The 24,777-nt window shown below is 37.1% G+C and overlaps 1 protein-coding gene across 1 annotated transcript in view; it reads left to right on the top strand.

The window, feature by feature from the left end:
• ATP11B (ATPase phospholipid transporting 11B (putative)) overlaps nt 1-24,777 on the top strand; it is a 64,976-nt gene that overhangs the window by 17,241 nt on the left and 22,958 nt on the right. The window contains 23 exon segments of the mRNA XM_032698508.1: nt 1,536-1,616; nt 5,789-5,896; nt 6,070-6,088; nt 6,091-6,197; nt 6,316-6,419; nt 7,556-7,603; nt 10,035-10,099; nt 10,659-10,740; nt 11,667-11,817; nt 14,084-14,281; nt 14,552-14,707; nt 15,001-15,173; nt 15,559-15,627; nt 16,585-16,658; nt 16,744-16,847; nt 16,993-17,174; nt 17,680-17,883; nt 18,147-18,300; nt 20,994-21,096; nt 21,342-21,487; nt 22,004-22,063; nt 22,394-22,521; nt 23,378-23,516. Of these exon segments, the coding sequence (XP_032554399.1) occupies nt 1,536-1,616; nt 5,789-5,896; nt 6,070-6,088; nt 6,091-6,197; nt 6,316-6,419; nt 7,556-7,603; nt 10,035-10,099; nt 10,659-10,740; nt 11,667-11,817; nt 14,084-14,281; nt 14,552-14,707; nt 15,001-15,173; nt 15,559-15,627; nt 16,585-16,658; nt 16,744-16,847; nt 16,993-17,174; nt 17,680-17,883; nt 18,147-18,300; nt 20,994-21,096; nt 21,342-21,487; nt 22,004-22,063; nt 22,394-22,521; nt 23,378-23,516 (2,655 nt within the window).

The following is a 24,777-nucleotide window of genomic DNA, read 5'->3' on the forward strand; positions in this document are numbered from 1 at the left end:
ATGTCTTGTCTATGTGCCTGCATTCTTGGAAATAGAACAGGAGAAAAGCTGCAGTAGTTTTTGTTCATTTGTTAGAATGTTTTTATTCAAATCCCATTTGGAAATTCATTAATATCTAATTTATTTTTTTTTATATAAGGCAAAGGTGCCTTTTAAAGTTGATCACCATGGTATATTCCCTGTCATACGAATCTCATGTGACCAAGATGCAGAATCTGTCATTACCACCTGGTTCCACTGGGGATGGCAGAGCTGGGGCAAAGTCTTGGTGTGGGATTTAAACTTGCAGCACAGTCCAGTCCACGTTGTTCACCACACACGTGCATGCCCAAAATATGGTGACAGATTACATTTTGGTGACACCAGGTGTGTGATGGATGTGTGTCCAGCTGTGTGGCAGGCAAAGGACCGTGGTGTTCTGGTGAAAGAGGCAAAGGGAGCAGGCTGCCATGACAATTCCACCAGCACAAAACCTGCTTCATTTTCATATATGAGCCTCTCTTGAGAAAGACTGATAGAGTATAGATGGCAGAAATGTCATCTATATCACCTAAATCAGGTGCTTTTGGCTTGGACAACATGCTGCCAAGCTGAAATTGCAGTGCTACAGTTGAAGAACAATATTGCAGGCTATGTCTCATTTTTATTGTCTGTTTCAATGGCAAAAGAAATAAACTCATGCATGCATTGTAAGGTGGCATAATCTGTTTTCTCTGTGAGGTTCTTGGCTCTTAAGAGAGTAAACTTCATGTATGATTCTGTTTTTTCTTCTTTAATGATTCCCAAAGCAATGCCATAGGTCTCAGGTAAAGTGGATCCAATCAGTGTCTGTGGTTTTGAATAGTTCCTGTGTATATTTTCTTTGCAGCACTTGACCGTGTTTTTTTTTTTCCTGCAGCAGAGGAGAAGCACTAACATCCCCCCACATACAGAATCTTAGTGTGTACACTGCACTTTTGGCATGCCAGCAATAATAGCACAGATTGTAAAAACTGCATGTTAACTTGGGGGAACTGGACAGGTGCAGTCTGAAAAAGAAAATGTTCTCTAATATCTAAACCATTGGAAATTACTGGTTTTAACTTTATTTTCACTTCTAAAGTGGATGATGTTATACTCTGCTTTACTGTTAAGCAGTAGATTGTATAGAATGTTGAAACAGCATCACAAAATGTAGATTTCTTTCCTTTGTAATATACTTCTGAATTCTTCTTTGTAGAATGGAAGCATATCTTCCTCTAACTAAGGACTCTTAAAATTGTCACATGCATTATAAATGTGACTAAGGCTGCTCTGTTACCTAGAACCTTTTGTTTGCATAATTATTGACATGTATTATTTAGGTGTCAGAAACTGAGTTTTGCTCCAGAAATATTGCAGGTAATGCAGTAAAAACACTCACAGTTTATAATTAAATACTTGGAAAATAGTTGTCATCTTACTTTATTAGGGTGGGTTTTTGTTGGCTTTTTTTTTTGAAAGTACAATGGTAAAAATAAAATTTGAGCTAATTTTCATATTTTCTTCTCTTTTAGCTCATGATAGATACCCCTACCAGTCCTATTACCAGTGGATTGCCATTATTTTTTGTCATAACTGTGACAGCCATAAAACAGGTAAAGGGGAAAAACCTTGTGGCATGAAGCCTTTTGAGGGTAAAGTTACTTAACAAAGTCTGACCAAGAAAATGCTTAGATACTGAAAATACATAAAATAGTGTAATTTTTAGAAAGGATTTTGTATCTAATGTTTCTTGTTAGATGCTTGAGCTTCAGCATTTGGTTAGTTGTCGAGCGCTCAGTGACTCACTGCAGTACCCTTAAATGGACAGTGAATGATGTCAGGCAGCATTTTTGTCTAAACATTACATGTCACTTGTTATAAGACCTTCTCTGAAAGCTCCTCACTTATTCCTTTGGCACACCTCGCTGCATATCAAAACCAGTCCTCCCACATCACACACTGAGAAAGGAGCTTGGGTGGATGGAGCAGTGGTGCAGCCCGTGTTTGTCAGTAGTTAAAAGGCAAGTCTGGCCCCAAGGAGTACGTTCCATGGTGTAAAGTATGTATTAAATGTAATCCTGTACCAGGTAAAAGCTCCAATTTAGAAAGCTTCTGGTTTTCTTTCTTCTTCTTTGTTTGCATAAAACATTTGAAGTGCTTTATAGCACCTTAAATAAGAAAATCTGAGTTTAACAGAAATCTTCTTCAAGCACCATTTTGAGACCTAGAGCCCCTGTAATGAGAATGTAGAAATAGAAGAAAAAGAAAAAAAAATCTTATGTTTTCTTTAAACCTTTAAAGCAAGAGGGGAGAAGGAAACGAGCTCATAAATAAAGAGGTGATGTGGATAGAAATTATAATCTGTTCTGCAGGGAGGTTATTTCAGGAACTATCCCCTTCAAAGGGTTTGACAGTGCTGTCTGGGGAAGAAATGCAGTCTAGCAATGAAAAATAAGCAGGAGACTGTTACAGAGCTACAACTGGAATTCAATTTGCCTTCTGTGCCAATAACACCCAAAGGCACCCAGAAATAGGGCAAAAGTAAAAATAGTTCTAGCTTTCGACTGGGTAGAATGGGGCAGAGGGGTTCTTAATGCTGGAGTAATATTTGGACTAACATTTTGTCTTGTTGCTGTGCAATTGTGTATGTAGAGAGCCCTAATCCTATTCAATTGCAGTTTTTACCATCACCCCCCAAAAAATCACATATTCAAGAGCTAGAATCATAAGTAGGCAATGGATAATATTCCTTAAGGTGTTGTGAACTAAAAGAGATTATGAAACAGAGTTATAAATATTAGATCATTTTTTTCCAGGAAGAAGTTGGACTTGTGTAAGTCTAAAATAGGCCAAAATAATCTAACACCACCTTGGTTCCAGATGTCCAATCTTACATTGGGAAATTTAAGTATCTTATCATCAATTGCAAAGAACAGAGATTCTGTCATTCCTTCTGGAGAAACTTGAAGTCATTCATGACTTGCAAAGCACCAAGAGATTTCCTGGCTGTCTCAATATCTCTGCAAGGACTACTGGAACCACCTAAACTGATCTAATGGACTCTCACGTTTATCCTACATGCTGCAAAGAAGGCAAAAAATATTCACAAGCTGTTACCTTGGAAGGACAATTAAGTGTGCTGTTTCCAACAAGCTGCCTTCAGCCAGGGAAGAAAGACAAACCTTCTGTTGGAATGCAGAGGGGAAAATACTCAGTGTTGCCTCAAAATCGGCTCCCATTTTCTCTCACAGGAAGCAGATTTTAAGGAAAGAACCTCCTTTTTGAAAGCTGCGGGGCACCAGTTCTGTACAAAGTTACATCAGGATAAATGTTAAACTATGATTTAATATTCTCTCAAAAGATGAAGGTGAAAAATAGAAGCATTAATGATATGCAGGTTTAAGAAGCTTAGCAGTGGGTGGAAGAACTCTCCCCTGCTTCCAGAAGACCAGTTAATGTGGAACCTCTATCAAACCTCAGAACTCAGCCTGATTTTAAACTCAGCAAAGGAGGCAGAACTTTTTCTTAGAAGTGTAATTGCTCCTAGGTCAGAAGAAGGACATACTAGACTGCAAAGTGGTGCAACTCATGCTGTGTCATTTTATCTGTCCTGTTAGCCAGAGCACTTTCCTCCTTGTGCCTGTGAAGGTCTATATACAATCCTCAGAGGAGTCCAAAATCGGCAAACAAATAAAAATTAAAAGTTAAAAAAAACCCCCCAAGCTAAAACACAATAAAATAAAGGTATTTCCCAGGAGCTTTAGGAAACAGTCCATTTCAATAAGTTATAGGCATTTAGCTGATTGAACAGAGATGTTTACTTGACTGTCAGTTAAATTATGAACAACTACTTTGAAGGTTTTGAATAATTATAGACCTATACTGAGAATGAAAACCCTGGTCATATAAAATGCAGACTGTTTCTCAATTACATTGATGCAGAGGACTTAAGAATATAATTTAATTGAGGGATTTTAATCTTAGTTTCTCTTCATGCAATTAAGCAACATTCCCTGTATTCCTGTTGCATCTCTCTTTGTCACAGTATTTTTCCAATAGTTGCAGGGGAGGATAAGGAACTCTCAAAAATACCGCAGTAGGTAAATTTTGGGGGAATTTGAACTGACCACATTAAGTTGGCTCTTAAGAATTCCCTGGTGTGAGGTGTCACCCTTGGGTTGTAGGCAGTAGATGTCAGATGGGGAAAGCGCTGAAATCTGTACTTTCTAAAGAAGGTAAATTTCAGTTCTTTGCCAAATGCCCATATTGCTCAGCTGTTCAGGTCTATGAGACAAATGCCCCAAGGTTACTGGATGTTAGTTAAACCTTTGTTTTCTTCTGTCAGTCACCTTTAACAAGGAGCTGTAGGTACTGACTCTTGCTTTTTCACATTGATTAGGAAGGATTCTTAAAAGAGTCTTACTTAGGAGCTTTAGGATTCTGATTTCCCAGAATCTCTGTGTGTGGCTGCTATTACTACACACTTCTTAATTATTTATTTTTAAACATTTGGCATATAAAGCTTCTTTTCTTTTCCCTGTTCCCTATTTCCTTTCTTTTCAAACCCAGGCAGTGCAGTTGTGCTGTCCTTATTCATTTGTGCTAGTAACAGTGGAGGTACATGAAGGTAGAGCTGCAAAACTGTACTTTTAACATACAAAATTCATCATATAACTTCCCTACAGACTACAGTCAACTGCAGAACTCTCCAAACTGCATCTGCATTAATACTCTTTGTATTATTACATTCATATAATGTTTGTAGGATGAGTTGGGATTATGCCTGCTGTTTCATATGGCTCCCTCCTTCTGTCTGCAGATTTACAAGGAAGTGTTTTTAACTCTTTCACACATTTTATACCTACAGAAAAGCATTTTAGGAAATCTTTCTGTTATTGCAAATGAGTTACAGGAGTTTTGCCAGAATGTAAGATCCATAGATTGATCCATTTCTTGCATTGCTTGTGGGGCTTTCCAAACACTACCTAGATTTGGGGATTAGAGATTATTATGCTAATATGATCTAATGCTATTAGATTAAATAAGCAATGTATAAATACTTCAGGAAAATAGGATGGGGATAATATACCTGGATTCACGATCAGAATTGTTTGCACATTTGTGTGCATGGATAACGGGTGCTTAAAGAGGAGGTGCAGAATATCAATTAAAGAAAAACTACTTAATTTATCTGTTAAAAGCTCAGTTGCTGCAAACTGTTCCATTAGGACTCAAAAGAATTAAACCTTTTCAGTCATCTTCTCTTGCTATACAGAGCTGATGTGTCAACAGCATGTCACACAAAATTAGGAAATCTTGAGATTTCATGCATAGGCTATGACAGTAACTATAAGAAGTGCTGTCTGGTATGACTTGAGGAAGTAATTTCAGTGTGTTACTTCTTTAAAGAAAAGGAATCCATAAAGGAGCCTGGGGACTGACTCTTCCCAGATTTGTGGTATAATAATCCATACAGATCAACAATTTAATGAGTGCTTGGTCATCTGATCTGCAGAAAATATCACTGCCTGTTGTTTTCAGAGAAATGGAACTGTTAAGTTTCTTCACCACTTTTGCTGCTTTATGTGCATTTACTTGTTCCTGTGAGTGAAAATTAAGAGGTTTCCCAGGTTCTTAAGTAACAGCTCTAGTAGAAACTCAAGAGAAATTAGTGGCTATATTCAGATTATGCAGGAAGTAATTTGAAGCGCATTTGCTTAGAAGATATTTAGTAAGCTTTTTAGGTTTATTGCTTGAAAAGTAAATTTCTGTGTGTTTTCCACAGGGTTATGAAGATTGGCTACGACATAAAGCAGACAATGAAGTCAATGGTGCTCCAGTTTATGTTGTTCGAAGTGGTGGCCTTGTGAAAACTAGATCTAAAAACATTCGGGTATGTGGTTAAGGACAAACTGAAAATTGTGTTTCTATCACATAGGTGTACAGCTCTTGTTTCATTACTAATCATTGTGGCCTGTTTGATCATGGTTAGGTAACAGTGCTGAAATGAGTTCTGCTCATTTCAAACTCCCTTTGTGTATTTCTGATTTGTGTTCACTTCATTAGGTGGGGGACATTGTCAGAGTAGCCAAGATGAGACTTTTCCTGTTGACCTGGTGCTTCTGTCGTCTGATCGAGTGGACGGTTCATGCCATGTCACCACTGCAAGTTTGGATGGAGAGACCAATCTTAAGGTCTGGGTTACTTCTGTGAAACAGTTAATTTGGGATGCCATATTTAGTTCAGCCTGTTGAAATACCCCCCCCTGCTGCCTGGTAGTCCTGTGTTAACTTAAGGGGTGCTGTTTTACAGACACACGTTGCGGTCCCAGAAACAGCAGTGTTGCAGTCTGTTGCCAACCTGGACAAACTGGTGGCTGTTATAGAATGTCAGCAGCCAGAAGCAGATCTGTACAGGTATCACTTAGTAGTAAATATTTTGAATGTTATCGGTCTTGCTGTGATTAAATAGCTTCAGACACGTGCTTGAATTTTAGATTTAATAATTAGCTTGTGTTTATACATATGTACTTACTGAAAGCTGCAAGTGGCAAGTTTTAGTATTTCAGTATTAAACCAAAAATTATAGTTTTATTTATTTTCTGTATTTTAATTACATACGTTTCTGTTCTAACCAGTAAACTTGTTTCCAGATTTAAAAATATTAAATGGCCTATGAATATGACCAGTTTGGAGAATGAGTGTATAAGGTTTCTACCAGGAGATTTCAGTACTATATAGGATATTTTAAAGTGAATTAAATCATAGCAAATTGTTGTAATCTTATGTTAATTCCAGAGATATGTGTTGACCATGTTATTTTGCATGTGCACAAGATTTGAACTCCATTCTTCAACAGTAAAACCTTAGATTAGAAACAGGGATATCTGAGTGTTCTTTAACATCAGCAATCAATGTCCTAGGCATCATGGGGATGAAAGTTATATTCCCATCCAAGTTTCTTCTGAACTGTATAGTGGAAAATGGTAGCTATTAAGTAGTAGTTTTTAAAATCCAGTGTCACAGCTGTTCTTCAGTAAACTTTAGGATCTTTGAGAAATATTAAATTCATTAAACTAAGATACTCAGTTTAAGCAGCAGCTCAGATATTTGATATTTAGCAAATTAAGGTACAGTTGCTATGGAAGTTTATGTCCCTGTTTGTAGCTGAGGTCATGCTAAATATGCAAATGTCAGATTTTAAATGCAGAGTAGATTTGTTTTAGTGAAAGAAAAATACTATTTTTGATTGGTAATATGCTAACTTACATTTGTTGAGGAATTATTTCTTACTGAATCATCAAAAAGTCACAATCTGTTTTAAGTGAGTAGAAGTATATCTTTTGTGGTTATTAATGAAACCTAATAGGCTTTCTCAGATGACTGTTCTTTTGATGGATAAATGTTTCTGTTGTTAAATGTCTCTTGGAAAATTAGTGCCATATTGTTCTATTTTGTACTTGTGAACCATTAAAGACATTTTTATAAATATAGACTTTTTACATTTTTGAGTCTTTATGTAGATATTTCTAAAATGTTCCCATCTCTCTTAGATTTGTTGGAAGAATAACTGTAAGTCAACAAGCTGAAGAAATAGTACGGTGAGTCAGATTTTCTAAGACGGTTATTTAGAACACATGAAGGTGGTTAAAGTCACAACCATCACAAATAAAAGTTACTGTTGAATATGTAAAAGGGAGGAGTATTTTTACTGAAAGTTGTCAGTTATAGCTGAATACTTCAGATGGAGAAGAGAGAAAATTAGTGAAAGAAAGTTCATTACTACCCAGTTTTTCATATTTAATACAATGGTTCTGGAAGACTTGGCTGCTCTGAAGTGGGTAATTTTTAGACTCTGGTAATCAGCTGGTAGCTTTTTTGCTAGTTGTTAATTAAAGCATTTATTGATCTGAAACAATTTCCAGTGGTATATTATGTAACTACAGCAGATCCTGTTACCAGGAGGGAAAATAGGAAGAACAGGAGTGAGAAAAATCATAGTTTGAAATAAGGACATGGAACTCACTCACAAGAAATGGCCAAATTTTCAGGAATAGATAGCATTTAAGTTATTTAATTATTTTATCACGTGGGTTACGGATAGTCGCGCTTTCAGAAAACCTTGTCACCTCTTCTGAAAAGGTGAAGTGCTGTGTTATGATGTATATTTGTCATAGAAACAGGTAAATCTGTTCTTTCACTCTTCTAAAGTCCAAAATATTATCTATTACACTTTTTTTTTTTGGTGAAATTTCTGCTTGAGCTATTTCCCATGTGATGTGTGCTTCAGTCAGAAGGACTGAAAGTCTCAGTCTGAGAGACTCCTTTGAGGTTTGCAAACGTTTGTCAGTTTTAGATAGGAATGACCTGGAGTTCAGAGTGAATCAAGGATTTGTGAGTGGTTTTTGCAAGAAATATGGGGGTGTAGAAGGCAGGTCACTTGGCCTCAAGTCCAGTGCCTTGACCACCCCACAAAAAACACCACCCATACCATCCCCAATACCCCACTCAGCTGTTTTCTAAGGTCACTTTATGTGATACTTCACTTTGAGCTTTTCAGGATCCATTACTCTGAAGATTGAGAGGTTCAGCTTTGGGATAATCTATCAAAATAATTTGACAACATAAAACAGAGCCAGTTTAAAGGGAGTGTGGAAAAAAAAATTGCAAGTTCCGACTTCTAGCGAAGATATATCTTCTGTCTCTCAAAGATAAACTTGTCTAGACTGTATTGCAGTGATTCAGGGTTTTTATTTTGGATTTGTCAGACTGGTTTTACAAACTTGGATCCAGAAATACAAATTATGTTTCTTATATGAAAAGTTTAAATGCTTGAGCATTTAGTCCCTTTAGTTCAATTCTTCAGTTGAAGTTTGAGTCTAGCCTAAACATTAACATATGTATGTGTAATTTAAAGAACCCACCATAATCTGTGTATAGTTGGTGCACATGGTATTTGTGATGGTAACTGTCACATTTGCAGTAACATTTAAGTTAAATTAATTAAGTTAAATGTTTAACTGTGGGAGGTGGATTGTGGATTTGGCTTTGGGGTTTGTTTTTTTTTTGAGTAACTCCAGGTTATGCTTTCAAAGGAACTTCAGGTATAAGAGCTTTGTTTATGTAATAGTGATCATGGACTGTCTTGTGGCAAAGCTAAAGGGAAAGTAAGGCAAACCCAAGGGCTTGTGTGCCAGCGCTTAGCATATGAACTTTACTTCTTTTGATTATACCTGGTATGTCAACCGTCCACTGCAGTTGTTAAATTCTGCTTCATTTGAAACACTGGCAAAAATGCATTTTTTTTTAATTTCAAACCAACCCTGCTGATAGTTTCTAAAGGTGATACAACTGCTGGAGTAGAACATATGGCTCTAACCTTAAACTGACCTTGTTTCCAATTAGGCCTTTATTGTCCCAGCTCTGTTTGGAGTTAACTTAGCTAAAGAAATGAATGTATTATTGCGTTGCGATAGATGTGAGGAAAAAAACATTTATGAAATTTTTTCTCCTGTGTTAGGAAGTAAAATTTGCAGTGCTGTGGTGGTGGTGTGACCATCTAGTTGTTTGTCTCTGTTTGATATGAAAAATTTTGAACTTTCTAGGTCATTTCAGTTTGTCAGAGGGGTAGAAGTAAGATGGGTAGTTAGCCAAACCTAAAAATAGCATTCCTGGTGTACTGTGAACTCAACTGGCTTTTTACCTGCTTGCTTCCTGAGTAACTTGCAGGTCTCTCTGAACCAGCCATTTGGAATATTTAGCTCAATCAGTAATTATGGGATATGTAACAGTGGTGGGGAGAGTATGGCAGTGTCCAAAGGAGACATGAAATGAAACAGAGAGTTCTGTGGAGATGGGTGGGTGAGGCGTGTAAGATGATTGAAGGTGGACCTAAATGAGGATGGGGTTGAAGTTGCTGCATTGGGAGTTCATAGGGATTATAGGACAGCTTTGCATAGGAGACTGGATTTCTTGGTTTTACAGAATACAGAACAACTGATTTTTAAATGCTGATATTTCTATTCTTTTTAGACCTCTTGGGCCTGAAAGTCTCTTACTTCGTGGAGCAAGATTAAAAAACACTAAAGAAATATTTGGTTTGTAGACATCTAAATATTTAAAGAGTATTCTCTTCTTAAAGCATGTTGATGAACTGTGCTTTAATTCTACTTGCACTGAAGAAATTGTAATAATCTTGCTGCCTGTTACCTGAGGGGATATGATTATAGATGAAAGTAATGATATTATGCTGAAGAATCTCTAAGGATATAAAGTTCCAGCTCCGTTCTGTGAAAATATTTGAAGTGGTTTGATAAAGGAATAACTTAACTTCAGTGGATAAATGACTGTTCTTACTGCTACCCATTGTTCAAGACTTTCTCCTGAGATTTACCGTTCTGATTTCCATAAAATACATATTGAGCAGTACAGTCATAATAATGAGCAGTGTTAAAGTAGGTGTTAAAATTACTTCAGTAGTACTGTTTTACTATAGCAGAATATTGCAAATACCTACAAAATAGTGTCTCATCACTGTACTGAAGTAAACACAAAAGTAATACCACCTTTTGATTTTATCCTATGTCTCTCAAAATGAAAAGTTCTGCAAATTATAGAGAAAGTAAAGTATAACTCTTTCCCCCCCTTCCTTCCCAGGTGTTGCAGTGTATACAGGTATGGAGACAAAGATGGCATTAAATTACAAGAGTAAATCTCAGAAACGGTCAGCAGTAGAAAAGTATGTTTATTTTCTAATATCTCTCTTATTCATAGAGCTTTAACTTAGTTTTTCCTCTGTAACTTTAAAACCCTGATGGGTTCACTGGGTTTTAGGCAAGGGAAGAGAGTGTTGTTTGCCTTGCCTTTGGTAGGAAGCTGTAAAGATAAAATTAATTTCTTAATATTTCATCTTTATTGATTCTTTAATCGTGTATGAAGTGGAAATACCCAAGCTTGCTCAAGGTTACAGGATAGGTGTTACTATAGTAGAGATTTGTATGTTGAATTTCATGATTTACTTTAAAGGGAAAAGTTCTGATTTATGTAGCCTTTATTGCAGTTACTAAAACTGCGAGAGAGCCTCCTGGAATTCTTAGGCAAGCATGGGATTGATTATTCTTCTATAGCTACATGCAGACAGAACTGGAGTGTGAACGTTCAGTCATCAAAGCAAGGGGTGGAAAGATGGTCTGTCTGATGTGACAGAATACAGAGACAGAAGTGACTGTATCCTGGTGTAGCATGGCCTGGGTTAAATAGTCAGGTGCACGTGGCAGTGCTCTTCTAACTGAAGGAAAAGGTGCAGCCTTGGGTTTCCAGTGTGGTTGGTTGTACTGCCTTCACAACCTTGCTAGAAAATCAAGAAGAGAAGGATAAGTCAACCCCCAGAATCTTGGACAGCAGGTGTGACACAAGTCAGCTGTTGGGATGTTCTTGCACCTTAATCTAGTCCTCATATTGCCATATAGAGATTTTATCTTAGTAAGGTGTAGGATTTCTTTTCCATTCTGTTGCTTGCTTGTCACACAGAAAATTTATATCCATATCAAGCACAGGATATGTTTTTAAAGTGCTGTCCAGTAAAGTTAATTCTTGTAACCACAGTGTGTCAACAGATTGAGTAAAATAAACTGAAATTGCTTTTCTTTTTTTGCTTCTTTATAGGTCCATGAATTCCTTTTTGATTATTTATCTAATAATCCTCCTCTTTGAAGCCATTCTGAGCACTATTTTAAAGTATGCATGGCAAGCTGAAGAGAAATGGGATGAGCCCTGGTACAATGAAAAAACAGAGCATGAAAGAAATAGCAGTAAGGTAATGTAGTTTACCCAGTTGCATATCTGGGGAACACTCAATTAAGATACTGAATGTATTATTTATTATGTCTCTGTTCTTGGATATAGGTGTATCACATGATCCAAGTCTCTGTGCTGTTTTCTCAGTGGTTTTGAGAGTGTCAGTCCTATGTAGCCTCACTATGGTGTAGGAATATCTCCACTCTGTTACTGGTTGGACTTTTTTTTCCTTTATGGAAAGACCAAGCTTTTTGAAAATTTTGGGCTTTGTTAGGGCATATTTCTGATGTTCTGTGCTTTTGTTACTGTTCTTTAGGATGTCTTTTGTCATTCCACGAATGAAAAGAGGAGAAGGATGGCTGTTTTGTGTATCCTGTTACAGTAATTTCACAGTTCAGGAATTTTGTACGTTCTGTGATGTTGAGATGGTTCAGGCAATTTTGCAAGACTGTAATTTTGCTCAAACTCCTGCTTGCCCTTCTCACTTTCTGTAGAGGTTGGAGGGATACTTTGGAGTATTCCTGAAATCTACAATTCTGAGAAGTATCTCTTCTTCTAATTACTCTGTATTTTTCTGCTTTCAGCATAGTTTTTGATTTCTCTATGAGTGTACCTTTGTCCAAAGCAGTTCAGGAGCTTAAGTTGAAGTTTTGGCTACGCAAGGTAGACTAGCCTGTGGAGCCCTTTCAGTTCTGAACAGAACAGGGAGAAGTATTTCCTCAGCCTTTCCATTCCTTTACCTTTGCCATCAGTAACATAGAGAGCCACGTGTTTCTGCAGTGTCATTCTCCTTCTATCGTGTCTTTGTTTTTCTCACATGTTTATTTCCACAATCTGCTTTGCACTTCTCAACATGCTGACCTCCTTATTAGGAGTGCTTCTCTGTCCATCTGTCCTGTGTGTGCAGATTGTTATTTCATAGATAGTGCTTGAAGAAACTCGGTAACCTTAGTAATTGTCACTTCTTCTCAGTATATCTTCTCTCACATGAATTTATAGAATCAACTGAGTTGGAAAAGACCTCTGAGATCATCAAGTCCAACCCTTGATCCAACACTGTCATGGTTACCAGACCATGGCACTCAGTGCCACATCAAGTCCCCTCTTAAAAACTTTCAGGGACAGCAAATCCACCACCTCCCTGGGCAGCCCATTCCAGTGTCTGATTACTCTCTCTGTAAAAAATTTTGTCCTAATATGCAACCTAAACTTCCCCTGGCAATATGCTCATGGTTTCTGTCTGTATTTTCTGGTTTAGTTTGGAAGATCTCTTTAGGCACAGAACTTGCTCAGTTTTTGTCAGACACCTTAATTACTGACTTTTGTTAAGTAATTATAGCAACACTCCCTAATTGGGAAGAACAGACATTATTTAGCTTTACAAACTGTTCACTGCTTTTATCTACCGTTTATTTAAAATGTTCTTGTACACCAGTATCTGGTAGAGTTGAAAGAGATGGCCTGTTTTTTCTCATTTCTAATCTCCCTTTCTCAATATTCAAGGGTTGGTTAAGAGTCTTTGCAAAGTACAATTCAGATAGTGAGTTTGTTGTCCAGATGAAAAACAAACTTCAGAGAGGCTGTAGTGTTGCATTTCAGAGTTTGTTAAAATTTTCATACCTAATAAAGAGAAGTTTCTATCCTGTTATGTAGGTGTTTGCCTCAATTGTAAGTGTTGAACACAGTGATTTGAAGAGGCATAAACGAAGTCTGTGCCATGGAAATCCACATGGTCCCTTGTCAGGTAGTCCAGATCACCCACGTCACTGGGGAATGCCAGCAGACAGGAGCCCTCTTGTCACTCTGCTGTCCTAAAACAACACAGAGTCCTTGCAGATTCCTCTGACAGCATGGAATATCAGTTGTTTGCCTTCACGATTTATGGTTCCTTAGATAAGCCTAAATGAGTCATGCTGTTTGGAATGGGGAACACGTTACTTTTTTCAGCCCCTCTTTGAAAATAGAATCACCCTGACAGTTAATATTAATTGGCAGCCCTCCTGACAGATTCAGTAGATAGGCAAAGATTAATGAACTTGAGAAGTCAAACATCCAGTCATAGCTTAAGGCAGACTTTTTGCATCAGTCTGAAGGCGTGTTACTGGGGCAACCTGGGAATGCCTGCGTTGTCACTGGATGTGTTGTCTCTCTCTCGTGGATGTGGGACTTGGCCTTCTCTGGCTCTCTCAATTTGTCATTCCTCATGCATATTGAAACACAATTAAGTCAATGTGTTTCACCTCATGACTGTCGTAATCTTCACATTTTTTCTTTTTCTCTTTTAGATCCTGAGATTTATTTCAGATTTTCTGGCCTTTCTGGTACTTTACAATTTTATTATACCTATTTCACTCTATGTGACTGTCGAGATGCAAAAATTTCTTGGATCTTTTTTTATTGGCTGGGATCTTGACCTCTATCATGAAGAAACAAACCAGAGAGCGCAAGTAAATACTTCAGACCTCAATGAGGAATTGGGACAGGTAGAGTAAAAAATACATAGTTTATTTTTTTTTAAACCTATTTTCTACTTAGTTTTTAATATTAAAATTCATTACTGCAGGCTTTTTATTGGTTGTGGTCTGATTAATTTTAAAATAAGGTATAGACATGTGATGGCAAAAGCTAAAATTCTTACATGATCAAAACAACATATGTAGTAGAAAGTGTGAGTTGAGATTATTTTATTTTTTTTGCTCTAACAAGTGTATGCAATTCCAAGTCTGGTTTTTTTTGTTTTTATTTTACAAAAGGTAGAGTATGTGTTTACAGACAAAACTGGTACATTAAAAAATGAGATGCAGTTTCGGGAGTGCTCCATTAATGGCATAAAGTACCAAGAGGTCAATGGTAAACTAACTCCAGAGGGATTTTCTGAAGATTCTCCAGATGGAAATAGGCATGGTTTGGTAAGACACTTTGATTTTCCCACCATTAGTCATCCTAGATAGAAAGTGTTTTTTATTTCAGAGAAATATTCTTGCACCACTGGCATGAAAAAAACCAACATAAATCAGAATTTCTGAATAGTTTGAAGCTCATAAGTGCTACTGAACAAATAATATTTATTAAACATGTTGAGATGAGATTATTTAACATGAAATACTTGGCAGATTTTTAAGTAAAAACCTTTTTTTTTTGAGCGCGTTCAAAACTGGATTGATACGTAAATGTTACAAACCAAGATTTTTCTTTCTTACAGGTGAAAGAGGAAGAACTGTTCTTGAAGGCAGTTTGTCTTTGTCATACAGTGCAGATCAATGCAGATCAGACAGATGGTGCTGATGGTCCCTGGCATGCCAATGGAATAACATCCCCATTGGAGTATTATGCTTCTTCACCAGATGAGAAAGCTTTAGTTGAAGCTGCAAGCCGGTGAGCTGTGCTGCCAGGAGTGCCTAACACAGGAATTGCTTCCTAGGGCAGGCAATCCATGCTGAAAGCAGCCATAAAAATTGTAAAGCCCAGGGCCTGGTACTGTCAGCTTACTGGGAAAACATGGAAATATAAAATACACAAAACCCTAGGGGTCCTGTCATCATTTAAAGTATTTATGGAAATCCTTGAGAAATCATAGTGGTTAGAGTGTGTTGCAAATAAAATACTGCAGAAAGTAGGCATTCTTAATTTTCTCTAGAAGTAGAGAACAGTAATGGGGTATAAGAATCTCTCTTTTTCTTCCTTGCCACCTTCCCCTTCCTGCATCAATAGACATTTTGTCTAAAGTGGAAATGAAATGTCTGTTTCCTTTTCCTTTTAGGGTTGGAGTAGTATTTACTGGAATTAGTGGAGACAGTATGGAAGTAAAAAGCCTTGGAAAACCAGAGAGGTATTTTTTTTTATTCCTTGTTTATTTTGAAGGACAGAACAGTAGTGATGATTAATGTAAAGTTCTCTTCTTAATCCTCTCTGTTAATAAGCAAACCTTACCTATCCACAGCGTACTCTATTTAATGCTTTTCCCTTGATGTCTTCAAGACAGCTTGCATCTTATGCCTTACCAATAGTAGCTGAGATGCACGAATTTTGTGAGTTACTCTTTGTAGGTGTGTGTTGTAACAGTTTGTATCTTTTCCCATTCCTCAAAGGTTGAGACTGTAGTAGAGCTGGAAAACTAAACTGCTTGTTCAAGTCCTAGAGTTTTTGCTTTCAGCTCTAGAAGTTTCCGAATCACTCTCATCTGTGCATAATCTAATTATATTTCAAACTTTCACAAAATGAGTAGAAATGTTATTGATAACTGTATATCTGCAGTATGTCATAACTCCTTTTACCCATTTTATCTGTGTCAGTTGGCAGTACTTCAAAGTTAAGTGTCTAAAATTAATTTTCTGCATTAGTGGTAACATAAAAAACTAGTCCACTTATCAGGGCACACACACTGTTTTTTGACAGTGTGAATTGTTTACAAATGTTAGAAACAAAATGTGGTTTTCAAAGTTACACTTGAAATAATGACAGAAGGATAAAGAAATAGGAACTGCTTGTAATCTCCAGGTATCAAGTTAGTATTTAGGAAACTATTCCTATTGGTAGAAGAGCCTTTTATTCTGACGAAATGGAATAAAGTATATGTAAAGTGATGAAAAGCAATGAATTGCACAATGACTAATAGCAGTGATCGTTGTTCATCAGTGGTAGCATTGCTTTTAGAGTTTATATAAAAAATGACACTTTGAGGAAATGTCTGTGGTGTAAGAGTCTATTTATAAGTAATTGTCTTTGGAAAATTATTTCTAAAAATGTTTTCTTGCCCTTCCCTCTTTTATTAAAACACAAAATGCAGGTACAAATTGCTTCATGTGTTGGAGTTTGATCCAAATCGCAGACGAATGAGTGTCATTGTGGAGAGTCCCTCAGGTAGGTCATCAGAAAACGTAAAAACTGCAGTTGAGAACTTCTTAAATGACATTATTCTTAATTTCTATTCTGTTTTACTTTGTAGGGGAAAAGCTTTTATTCACAAAAGGAGCAGAATCTTCCATTCTTCCTCGTAGTAAGAATGGAGAAATAGACAAAACAAGGATACATGTGGATGAATTTGCTTTGGTAAGTGTCTGTGCTCGCCCAGCTGATCAGAAGAAAATTCATCTGGGATAAATTCTGTAGCTTGAAGTGAACAAATTACAGGTGACACCTTCTTGTTAGATCAGAATCTTGTCTACTCTGAATGTAGTCTTTTATTTTCTCACAGAAAGGACTAAGAACTTTGTGCGTAGCCTACAGAAGATTCACACCTGAGGAGTATCAAGAAATTGGCAAACGCCTTCATGAGGCCAGGACTGCCTTACAACAACGGGAGGAAAGATTAGCAGATGTGTTCAACTTCATAGAAAGGGATCTGGAATTGCTTGGGGCTACGGGAGTAGAAGACAAGTATGCAATGGAGTTACTGCTAACTACAGTCAATCCCAGCGAGTTTAGGATTTATTCCTGAAATCTAACATGTGAAAAACTCTCCCACTATGATCAAAAGTTTTGTGCTATTCTTGTTTAGTATGTTTACCACTCTTTGGATTGAGCATTCAAAACACAAGTTGTACCAACTGATTTTGGCTTAATAACAATGATGTACAGCTGTGTTTCATCAGGAGAGATTTCCTGTATGTGAAATTGAATAGTAAATAATTTAAATCAAGGTACACTTATGACAAATTTTTGATCTCTTAGCAGGATTAAGTTCAGTTTTTGTTTTGTCAAGGCCTTTGTTTTATTGCTTGGTAACAGAGTATCATCTGCCAGGCTATGATTCTCTGGGACATTGGAAATGCAGTCTTAACCTGTCATGGCAGTGGGGTTACAGTGGTAACATGGAGTTACAGTGTGAGCTCTTTCTTGGTGAAGTGTTTTATTAGTTACTTGAGATTTTTCTTGTTTCCAGACTGCAGGAGAAAGTCCAAGAAACTATAGAAGCCCTCAGGTTGGCTGGTATCAAAGTGTGGGTGCTCACTGGAGACAAGCACGAGACAGCTGTTAGTGTCAGTTTGTCCTGTGGACATTTCCACAGAACCATGAACATCCTTGAGCTTGTGCAGCACAAGTCAGACAGTACCTGTGCAGAACAACTGAGGCAGCTTGCCAAGAGGTAAAATACCTGAGATGTCGCTATCTCAGTTATGATCTTAGCTTGGTTTTCTTTCATTTGCAAATTTTATGACAGTCTCTTTTATGAATGTGCCAAACAAATTAAGTTACCTTTTTAGAAAAACTATTAATAACAGACTTGAAGAAGCAGTCTGTCTAACAGATGAAGTTCTTTGCTTACTGTCTGGCCAACAGCACAGTTTATAGCAAATTGAAATTTTTCTGTGACACCGGTACAAAGTTAACATTTTTGTCCCTGAATAGAATAAAGGAAGACCATGTTATCCAACATGGACTGGTTGTGGATGGGACCAGCCTCTCTCTTGCACTCAGGGAACACGAAAAACTGTTCATGGAAGTTTGCAAAAACTGTTCTGCAGTGTTGTGCTGTCGCATGGCACCCCTTCAGAAAGCAAAGGTAAGCGCAAATATAATCAGGATTGCCTTTAAAGTACTTTTACCATGCTTTGAGGAGGCAAGGATTTCTGAAACTGCTTTGTTTGTTTGCCTGACTTCTGAATCCTTGTGAAATGCAGTTAATCTGGAGTAGTTTGCTCAGAAGTTTCTTACATGTGTGTTTGAAAATTTGCGAGTGGATGGAAAAGTCAAAATCCTGCCACTGTGCAAGCAAAAGGCTCATCTTAAATCTGCCTCTTGAGTGTTGTGTAAGGCAGCAGCTGTCCTGGCCACCTGCATGCTTTAGCCTTGCCTGCTACTTCACTTCTCCAAACCAAAAAAGCCAAATTGAACGTTCACGGACCTGTAAGGAAGAATTGTGCTTCTCTGAGTATTTAAAAAAGTATACCCAAGTTTGAGGATAAAGTAAAAGGGAAGAGAAGCAGAAGCCTAGTCTCCAGGGGAGGTTTTCCTTCATGCTCTTCTAAGACCATTTTTCCTTCACATGTACTTTATTTTACTCAAATACAAGGTGGATGGAATTAAAATTTAGATTTTGTGATTTTTTTTTTTCGGTCTGGAAAGCTAAGCTCTAAAGGACTGGAATATTTATTCTTTTCTTTTGAAAATTTCTCTCTTTGGGAAAAGACATCTTTTCACCTTAAAGCACTAGGAAACCCTTATATGAGGTACTAGATGTGCAAAAGAGGGCAGGCTGTTTTACTATAGCACGAGTGACCTTTTTTGAGGTCACTCTTCCTGCTTCCAACAATTAATCACAGTTCTAATGCAGTCTTCAGAGTCCCTTCAGTATAGAACTCTTCACCTGGTATAATATTAGTTTCAATAAAATGTTAAAAGGAAATTGTAACTACTATGAGTAAAACAGTTTGTTTCATTTGTCCACTTCTGTCCATTCTTTTAGCTGAAATTATTGCCATCCCCTCTCTTTAAGGTACAGTTATTTGCCATTGTTATGTCCTTGTTCTTATTTTGTCATTTAACTTGATTTATAATGCTTTGTATTGCTTCCCATAATTCCTGTCCTGTGCAGCAGATAATGGAGATTATTTCCTGTCTTTCCTCATGAAGTAGAGTAAAATGTAATTTTGATGGCAGTGACATTTTAATTTCAAACACTGAAGTATATAAATCACTGAGACAAATGCCATACAACATGAAGGGTAAGCAAGGAAGTCCAGGGCAGTTTAGTCTAGCCTTGCACATGATCTTTTGCTGTAGGCATCCTTTTTGTGAGACTTATTCCAAGGTTAAGCTGGAATTCAGCTTAATATTTCCTGCATCTTTTACTAACTTTAATGCGTGTTAATAGATGGCTGGCAGTCTCACTACTAATTTTGGCATGTTCTATAGCTCAAAAAACCTTTTTAAACATCATCATGTCAGTCATTCAGAGCTGCTGGTGATTGCTGCTGTTAAAATTTGCCAGGGGATTTGTCTTGACCTTTTCACATAGATGTTTGTCTGTCTGAATTACCCCAGCCTTGGGGATCTCAGGAGGACTGATCTGGGTGGCACACTGCGGCCTTGTTACTTCTGTAGGGCTGCTTGCTAGGATCTAATGCTAAATGTACTTGAAGTAATTACCTCTTAAAAATGGGGAACCTTTAAGCTTGCACATTAATACCTGCAATTAGGAAATGTATTCCCACAGTCAGGTGGATTTCTCTGAGCTGTGGACTGTATTTAGTCACTGTTCTGTTCCTCATGTGAAGTGAGTTCCTGCTCCTGTGAATCAGTGCCCTGTCACTGCCAACTACAACTCAATTATTCCAATACAGGTTTTTGTGTCTACTTACCTCGTGCCAATGTTTCTCTGTTGATATTTCCACCTTGGGCTTTCTGGAACTTCAGGGGGGAAACGTTTTTTCATACATGTTTATTTTCTTTTTGAAGAGCCTCTTGATCTGCATTCCTACCTTTATCTCTGCAGCCTGTTTACAACTGAATTAGTGAAGCTTCTGCCTTAAGCTAGAGCTCTCTGGGAGGTTAATGAACTACTAATTCTCCTTAACCAAAAGCCTCATCTAACTAACTCCTCTGTATTTAGAATAGTGTTGGCATATACTTAAAGATCCGATTCCTTCCTGCAAAGAGCAGGGTCTCACTGCTCCTCTTTCTGATTATCTTACAGCCTTGTATGTCAACAGTTTTTTCCTTGTTCTGTCCTATCTCCTTCTGTGTCTTTTCCAAATGAGAATACCCCTTGATGATAATGAAGTTGCTTTAAAAAGAATCTTTTCTTTAATAACAGCGTATTGATCTCTTAGCTACTGCATTTTACCTGGATTAGTTCCATTAATTACAAATACAAAGAATCTAGGCACGTTTAATAAAAGGCACTAAATTTGTATTACTCCATAAGTAAATTTTCAGTTCCAACTTTCACTTGACTGTTTCATATGATAAAGCACCAAATTAAGCAATGTAACAGAATATCGAGATAAGAACAGGAGAATAAGTTCAAGACAGGCATAATACTTAAATAAGTCTTGTGCCCAAACGAGCTGCTTTTCTAAAGCAGGAATGAATTTGTCATTGTGATATGCCAAAGATGTTTTTTACCCAAGCATCCATGCTCATAAAATGTATTAATTATATTTACAGGTAGGGAACTAGTAAGATACTTGAGAATTGGCGACACAGTTTGTGGGTAGACTGTCTAATCTAAAATGTTTAATTTTTTCTTTTCAGGTAGTGCGACTGTTAAAAACGTCTCCAGAGAAACCCATAACATTAGCAATCGGTGATGGTGCTAATGATGTGAGCATGATACAAGAAGCACATGTTGGCATAGGTAACTTTCTTCTGTCTGAAGCAATAAAGACTTTTTTTAATTTGAATTAGCATCAAATGAGCAGTTTCCCTCAGTTGTAAGTGGGAGGAGCAATACCTTCTATTGCAGCAAAGTTGATTAAGTCTTTATAATGTTGAAGTGCAGGAAAACAGAACTGTAGCTTCAGATGTATGTTGTTGGGGTTTTTAAACTTCAATTTTTGTAATACTTAACTTGTTTTCTGTTTTGTTTCCCAAACATTACAGGAATCATGGGCAAGGAAGGAAGGCAAGCTGTAAGGAACAGTGACTATGCAATAGCTCGGTTTAAATTCCTCTCCAAGTTGCTTTTTGTTCATGGGCACTTTTACTATATTAGAATAGCAACCCTTGTACAGTACTTTTTTTATAAGGTGAGTTTTCCAAGAGTGCCAGTGGAGTTCACAGAAAAATACTACGTTTGCGCCACTTTTTCTTTTCAGTTGTTCCCTTTCCTTGAAAGGCAACATTATGGTTTTGGGTTTTGGTTTTTGCTTTGTCTGCTCCCATGCAACAAGCTCTCGTGAGCAGGGTATCTATGAATCTTGAATGAAATGTGGAATCTATTTTGCAAAGAAATTCTTAAAAAGAAACGGAGGGGAAAATGAATGGATTTCTTCTCCTTTAATACTACTTAGACTCCCATAGTGAGATGTGTTCATCAGGCAGATATAATTAAGTTTATGCTTTCCAGGTTCATTGTCCCAAAGGACAAATAAACAAAATGTGCTGTCAAGTAAAGAATCTGGCTTCACTTGGCCCTGTAAAATGTTGAAATGCTTTATGGTCTTCATGTGTATTTTACCAACTTGTAAGAGTTAGCAGTTTCTTTTAGAGTTGTGAGGAATATACCAAGGATTAACTATTTCCTTCACTTTTCTTTATTTCAGAATGTGTGCTTTATTACACCACAATTTTTATATCAGTTCTTCTGTTTGTTTTCACAACAAGTAAGTATTGGATGCCTTACATCTCGGTAAATGTACTAACATTAATTATTAATTATAATTAATTAATAATTAATATACAATAATATTAAATAACTAATAAATATATAACTAAATTAGTAAATAACTACACAGGAGCAACACAGATTTACACTTAAAACGTATCCAACTGATTTTCTGTATTTAATAGCTCGATGTTACTGGGTGGTTATGAGAGTACAGTTTTTCCCTAACAAGCAAATTCCTATAAGAAGTGATTTGCTGCTGCTCTTAGTGTGCATAAGCACCTTTTTTTCTTTACAAGACTCAAATAATTTCTGTTTTCCTTTCCAGACGCTCTATGACAGTGTATACCTGACTTTGTACAATATTTGTTTCACTTCCCTGCCTGTCCTCATATACAGTCTTTTTGAGCAGCATGTGCATCCGCATGTATTGCAGAGTAAACCCGTGCTCTACAGGTGCGTGCATCTTACAGGAATTCTCACAGTAGCACACCATTTACAGCAATAGTGGCATCTGCAGAGTTCTGAACTTGCTGTTAGACATTTGTGCGATATTTTATCTGTGACTTAGGCGTTTTTAGTAACTGTCTTGATGAGGAAGAACTGCAGCTACATAGCTTTCATCCTAAATGTTAACTAACAGGAGTATTCTAAGAGAAGGATCTTTTTATGTCAGTCATGTTAACAATGTAAGAGCATTGAGCACTTGGTCAGCTCACATGATTGGCAGCCTTCTCCTCCATTACGTGTGGGAGGTGAAAATGACTCAGATGTGCAAATGAAAAACTAGGACACCTGATTACGGGAATCACCACAAAAAGTCCTTTACTGGGAAAAGAAGTGATTTCCTGTAGAAGTAGATGTCCTCCCAGTGGCAACATGTTGCACTGCATAGTGCTTTTTGGAGGGAAAAAAGCATCTATTTTTGTAAAAAAGAGATGTCTCTCAGATGTTTCTCTTGTAAAGGTCTTTTAAGCAGAACAGGGGGTAAGTATGAGGAGATCTGACTTTTTCTTCCCTTTGCAATTCCACCTCCAGGGACAAGAATTCTAGTTTGTGCTATTCTGAATTTGACCCATTAGAGACCCTTGCCACTGGTGACCAGTGCTTAAATCAGATCCAAATCATGAGAGCTGAGAGTCCTGTTTTTGCCCATGATTTATGTATTTTTTTCGTTTGTCAGCTTTTGTTAAATGTGTCTCGCTGCAGTTGAAAGTTACATTTATTCAAAGCAGTAGCACTGATGTCATGTGAATAACTCATGGTTTATACAAAGACAGTATGAAATCCAAAATCTGTTTTATTTCTGCAGAGACATCAGTAAAAATGCCCATCTGGGGTTTAAACCATTTCTTTACTGGACCATCTTGGGCTTCTTTCATGCATTTGTTTTCTTTTATGGCTCGTATCTTCTAATGGGAGAAGACACTTCTCTGCTGGGAAATGGCCAGGTACAATATCATAAGTATTATTATACCACTGTATTTGTGGTGATATTTCTTAATATTTTTTTGAAAAAATCCTCTTGTGTCCAAAAACTTTTATGGACTACATAATTATCAAAGAGTCTTTGTCAGTATTAGTGTCTGCTCTCAAGAATGGCATTTCTTAGTGTGGAAATTGTAAGACATTGTCAGAAAGTGTATGTCCCTGAAGAACATACTCTTCAAGATAATAAATGTGTCGTGGTTGTCTTAGACTTTGTTTGATTTTGTATACTGTTTTTGTCAAAATCGTATTTCATGTCAGTAAATGAGTATTTATATCCATTCATTCAAAACTCATTTTGAGTTGGACTTAAATGCAGTGTCAAGCAATGGCTTCTCTTTAGTAGCTGTTACAAAGCTAGGCTTAAATCTGAAAGTTGACAAAAGTCTTAAAGCTTCTCCTGAAAATGTATTATTTTAATTGTATTACTCAGATTTTTTTAAATTTAGCGGTGCAAGCTGCTTTTAAGTTATACTTTTTATTCCATAAATGTTTTTAAGACAATAAGTTCATGAAATAATCAAATACTAATTTGACACTTTATTTTAAAGATGTTAAAGTTCACAGGAAGAATCATTCAGAAAAAAACCCTAGAGCTTGGATGAAGCCATTACAAGTCTGTTTCCTCATTTCCCCTGGTTCTGAGTTATTAGCTCAGTTTAGAACAATTAGATACTGATTTTTCCCTTGTAAAACTTGGGTAGTAATGGAAAAATACATTTGCTTCTCGTTATGCCATTCTTAATACTGGCATGGAGCACTTGCTGATTCTCATGTAGTGCTTGGCAGAGTTGCAGATTATGGCACAAGGTACAGAAATAGCATCATGCTGAATTCACAGTGGTCACCTGGTGACAGGGAGCTCAGGAAATTTAGTTAAAAATGTAGTGATCTACAGACAGTAGACAGAGTTGTCTTGAGAACTAAAATCAGAAAGCTGGTGGTTCTGAGCATCCCTGCAGAGAGAGGAGCAGTGGAGTGGTGCAGCTGGAGCACCTATTCCATTTGAGGTGTTTGATAAGAACATTAAAATAGTTGTGCTGAGACTAAAATGTCTCTTCTAGCTGAGATATGAGTGTGTCATCTCTTGCCATTTGTTACAAGCTGTGTGATTTGAAATTCTTGTGAATTGGTAAAGGTCCTTCAGAACTCTTCTAACGAGGTAATTTTAGACTATGAATCAGTGTGTTTTGGTGCATCCATCTTAACTTGTCAAAGCACCTC

This window comes from Chiroxiphia lanceolata, chromosome 10 (genome assembly GCF_009829145.1).
Source record: "Chiroxiphia lanceolata isolate bChiLan1 chromosome 10, bChiLan1.pri, whole genome shotgun sequence".
NCBI lineage: Eukaryota > Metazoa > Chordata > Aves > Passeriformes > Pipridae > Chiroxiphia > Chiroxiphia lanceolata.